The sequence below is a fragment of the Megalobrama amblycephala genome, linkage group LG8 (assembly GCF_018812025.1).
Source record: "Megalobrama amblycephala isolate DHTTF-2021 linkage group LG8, ASM1881202v1, whole genome shotgun sequence".
In the NCBI taxonomy this organism is placed as follows: domain Eukaryota; kingdom Metazoa; phylum Chordata; class Actinopteri; order Cypriniformes; family Xenocyprididae; genus Megalobrama; species Megalobrama amblycephala.
The window spans coordinates 31,645,693-31,650,600 of NC_063051.1; the positions used below are offsets into that span (position 1 = coordinate 31,645,693).

The 4,908-nt window shown below is 36.4% G+C and overlaps 1 protein-coding gene across 1 annotated transcript in view; it reads left to right on the forward strand.

Annotated features, from left to right (window-relative positions):
* The first annotated feature begins 4,295 nt into the window (after positions 1–4,295).
* Positions 4,296–4,908, forward strand: part of cryba2a (crystallin, beta A2a) — a 3,761-nt gene continuing 3,148 nt past the window's right edge. The window contains exon 1 of the mRNA XM_048198492.1: positions 4,296–4,603. Within this exon, the coding sequence (XP_048054449.1) occupies positions 4,480–4,603 (124 nt within the window). The 5' untranslated portion in view covers positions 4,296–4,479. The remainder of the gene's footprint in view (positions 4,604–4,908) is intronic.

The following is a 4,908-nucleotide window of genomic DNA, read 5'->3' on the forward strand; positions in this document are numbered from 1 at the left end:
GATTTGCTGCTCAAGAAACATTTATTATTATTATCAATGTTGGAAACAGTTGTGTACATTTTTTTCAGGATTATTTGATGAATAGAAAGTTCAAAAGAACAGCATTTCTATGAAATAAAAAGCTTTTGCAACATTATAAATGTCTTTACTGTCACTTTTGATTAATTTAATGCATCCTTGCTGAATAAAAGTATTAATTTCTTTAATTAAAACTCTTATTGACCCCAAACTTTTGACCGGTAGTGTATTTTTATTTTTTATTTTTTTTACATGTAATAATGAATTGGAGTTTCTTATGGACACTTTTGGTCCTGCAGCCAGTTTACTGAATTGCTGTAACATCATAACAATGTCCAATAGAAGAATAATGTCATTTTTGGCCTTTTTGTTTTTTTAAAAGGAAAATTCCCACCAGTGTTCAGTAGCATTTTGTGATGAAAATAATGGTAGTGATAGTTATTCTTACTTTTTAAAATTTTTTGGAACAAAATGGATCACATAGCTGCATTTATGTAACCTAAACACAGTTAAATAATTGTTTAGGAAAATAAAATACATTAAGCATATTCTGCTAACAAGATATATTAACCTTGTCTTTTTCTTTAAACATCACATGTCTCATTTTTCATCTCAAGCATAGTCTTTATTAACAGTGTTGTCTTCTTGGCAACCAAGTACAGTAGAATTTTTGAAAATAATAATAATTTAATTTAAAACAAAATTAGGGGAATTGTACTTGTGGTGCTGCAGTGGGATAACAGTAGTTGATATAAATCATTTTCACACAATAAAATATTGAAAAGGTTGTTCTCCTTTTATAGATTTTCATATGACTGAATGTCTGGGTCCGAGATAAAACAAGGTAAAACAAAACCTAAGATCAAAATATAACACATGTATACAAATGCTGATATGCTAAAGTAATATAATTCAACACATTATATAAACTGATGACAATACAAAGACTGTTAAACATTTTATGCTTTGCTTTCTCAATTTAGAGTGAACTTCTGTGCTCTCTCTTTCTCTCTCAGAACAGTTCTTGAAAGCTCCCTTTTAAGCGCTTAACAAGCTTTTAGCATGTTCATATTGTTTCACTATGCTAGAATGAGCTTGAAGAAAAAAGAAACACATGAATATCTGTAGTTCACCTGTAGGCGGTAGAATGACAAAGATGAGGGCCACAGAACAACAATACCTTTTGTTTGAACTCCACAATAGTGCATCATGTTCCTGAAACTCTGAGAGGAGACCACATCATGGATGGATGTTCCACTGTAATAAACAACAGCATTAAAACAAGGATTTGATACAGTGATGCAGTTGCTGTAAATATCTTTTAGCAGAGACTGAAGACTGCTTGGTTGATATCTTTACCTGCAGATTCTCCTAAACACAACAGTAAACGACCATAAGCAAAATGGAAGAAATAAAAGCTTCCTTTCCCACTGCAAATTCAAGGATTTGAATAATTGTCTGACACTTTTTGTCAATTTCTTAAAGGGATAGATCAACCAAACATGAAAATTCTCTAATCGTTTACTCATTCTGATGCCATACCTGATGTATATCGCTTTCTCTCTTCATATAAACACAAATTAAGATTTTTAGAAAAAAATAATCAATCTCTGTGACTCCATATAATGCGAGTAAATGGGTGCCGCTTGGTTGACGACTGAAAAACCACACACAGCGATTGTGATGGTAATTCACAAGAACCCAATGGAAGAGTCTGGGGTGTAACGGTACATGTATTCGTCCCAAATTGGACGTCACAGTTCGTGCATGCAATCAGACGACAAATACAGTCAGTTGGGTGATTCGGTAATGCAACACTGTTTGCTAACCACCACAGCAGAAAAAAGAGCAGAAGAAGAACAGTGCGTACTATATGTGAATGACTTGAGCACCGAATGCACCTTTCTGCGCTCATGGACAAAGGAGAATACTTTGAACGGCTTCAAATGGAGTGGAATGCGGAAAATAAGTATAGGAGGGTTGGGCTTAAGCTCTGAATGTTTAAATATAGTTTAAGTGGAGCAAATTGTAACACTCCTAATGCACAAGTTTTATTTTTCATTATTCTATTTATTTTGTACTTTTATAACACAAGAAGCTTTTAAGTTTTGTAGCTGATTGTGACAAAATACCTTTTGTTTTTTATCATCCCTGCAAAAACCAACTAGGGGACTAAAGCTAGGTTCGGGTTAGGGTTCTTCGTTACGTCATAAACATTTTGAAATTTCAATGGTTCACCACTGGGGGGCGTGACTTTGGCAGTTTGATACATGCTCCAAACCACTGATTCGAAACAAAAGATTCGTAAAGCTTCAACGCTTCATGAAGCAGTGTTTTGAAATCGCCCATCACTAGATATTGTTGAATAAAGTCGTTATTTTGTTTGTTTTGGCACACAAAAAGTATTCTCGTCACTTCATAACATTAAGGTTGAACCACTGTAGTCACATGAACTGTTTTAAATATGTTTTTAGTAGCTTTCTGGGCATCTGAGAGTGTTAATTATCTTGCTGTCAATGGAGGCCGCATCGGATTTTATCAAAAATATCTTAATTTGTGTTCTGAAAATGAACGAAGGTCTTACAGGTGTGGAACGACATGAGGGTGAGGAATTAATGACAGAATTTTTGGGTGAACTAACCCTTTAACAACTACATTAATAAATTTTTACAACATAACTACATTACACTACAACTATTAATAAGCAATAATTAGGGGTTTATTTAGGCAAAAGTCTTAATTAATAGTTAATGGTGAGAACTGGACCCTAAACTAAAGTGTGACCATTTTTCCTATCGTACCGAACTGTGATCCCAAAACCGAGGTATGTACCGAACCGTGACTTCTGTGTACCGATACACCCCTAATGTCTTCTGAAGCAAAACGTTAAGTGCATTGTAAAGTTTGTGCGAGAAGTAACGTCACATTTTGTGCGAGCTTCCCAACACACTTACAGGTGCTGGTCATATAATTAGAATATTCATCAAAAAGTTGATTTATTTCACTAATTCCATTCAAAAAGTGGAAACTTGTATATTATATTCATTCATTACACACAGACTGATATATTTCAAATGTTTATTTCTTTTAATTTTGGCTGGAGTCAGTGCTTCAAGAACCACTACGCACAGACATATGCAAGACATGGGTTTCAGCTGTCGCATTCCTTGTGTCAAGCCACTCTTGATCAACAGACAGCGTCAGAAGCGTCTAAAGACAAAAAGGACTGGACTGCTGCTGAGTGGTCCAAAGTTATGTTCTCTGATGAAAGTAAATTTTGCATTTCCTTTGGAAGTCAGGGTCCCAGAGTCTGGAGGAAGAGAGGAGAGGCACACAATCCACGTTGCTTGAGGTCCAGTGTAAAGTTTCCACAGTCAGTGATGGTTTGGGGTACCATGTCATCTGCTAGTGTTGGTCCACTGTGTTTTCTGAGGTCCAAGGACAACGCAGCCGTATACCAGGAAAGTTTTAGAGCACTTCATGCTTCCTGCTGCTGACCAACTTTATGGAGATGCAGATTTCATTTTCCAACAGGACTTGGCACCTGCACACAGTGCCAAAGCTACCAGTACCTGGTTTAAGGACCATGGTATCCCTGTTCTTAATTGGCCAGCAAACTCGCCTGACCTTAACCCCATAGAAAATCTATGGAGCATTGTGAAGAGGAAGATGCAATATGCCAGACCCAACAATGCAGAAGTGCTGAAGGCCACTATTCAGAGCAACCTGGGCTCTCATAACACCTGAGCAGTGCCACAGACTGATCGACTCCATGCCACGCCGCATTGCTGCAGTAATTCAGGCAAAAGGAGCCCAACTAAGTATTGAGTGCTGTACATGCTCATACTTTCATGTTCATACTTTTCAGTTGGCCAAGATTTCTAAAAATCCTTTCTTTGTGTTGGATCTTAAGTAAGTATTCTAATTTTCTGAGATACTGAATATGGGATTTTCCTTAGTTGTCAGTTATAAATCATCAAAATTAAAAGAAATAAAATTTGAAATATATCAATCTGTGTGTAATGAATGAATATAATATATAATTTATAATTTTTGAATGGAATTAGTGAAATAAATCAACTTTTTGATGATATTCTAATTATATGACCAGCACCTGTACATCAGGTCTCATGAACGCTTGTGTGACAGTAGACTAGAAGCAATGACTTATAGGTAAAATTAAAAAAAATAATAAAAATATTACTGTTATATCATTTTGCATCATTGACTCAGTCACTGGGGTCGTATGGATTACCATCATGATCTGTGTGTGCTTTTTCAAGCATTAAAGGAGCTGTAAATGATAAGAGAATTGTCATTTTTGTCTCTAAACTATCTTTCTAAGGGGACTTCATGAATCTACAATGTTAAACAGTATGGATAGGCCTTGTTTTTTTTGATGAGTCAGAAAATTGAAGCCTCCCGTTAGACAATAACAGGACTTAAGCTCTCTTTTGACACATGTTGCTGATCCAGCAGTCCCTCTGCACATTCGGCAGTAACTGCAGTGACAGCGGCTATATAAACACCCCGCATTGGACCGACCCCCAACGTTTATTACGCCAAATCTCTCCCACAACAGCATGTGAGTATGGGTCGCCGTCATGCTGCCAAAATCAACATCATAACAACCTTCATGAAAGCGGATTTAACTGTGAAAATGGATAAACTGATGCTCAATCGTGGTGACTGGATACAATCATCATGGATCATCATGAATGATGCGAGATAGAGGCCCTTGTGAATCTTTCCATGGACTGAAAAGTCAGCCATTTCTGGTGGTTGCTAAATGAATGTTGGAATTGAGTCATTTCAGCCATCGCTGGATTCATGGGGCCCCTATTATCTATGACTGTAAACTATATACTGGTTGTTTTAGTGCAGATAGGC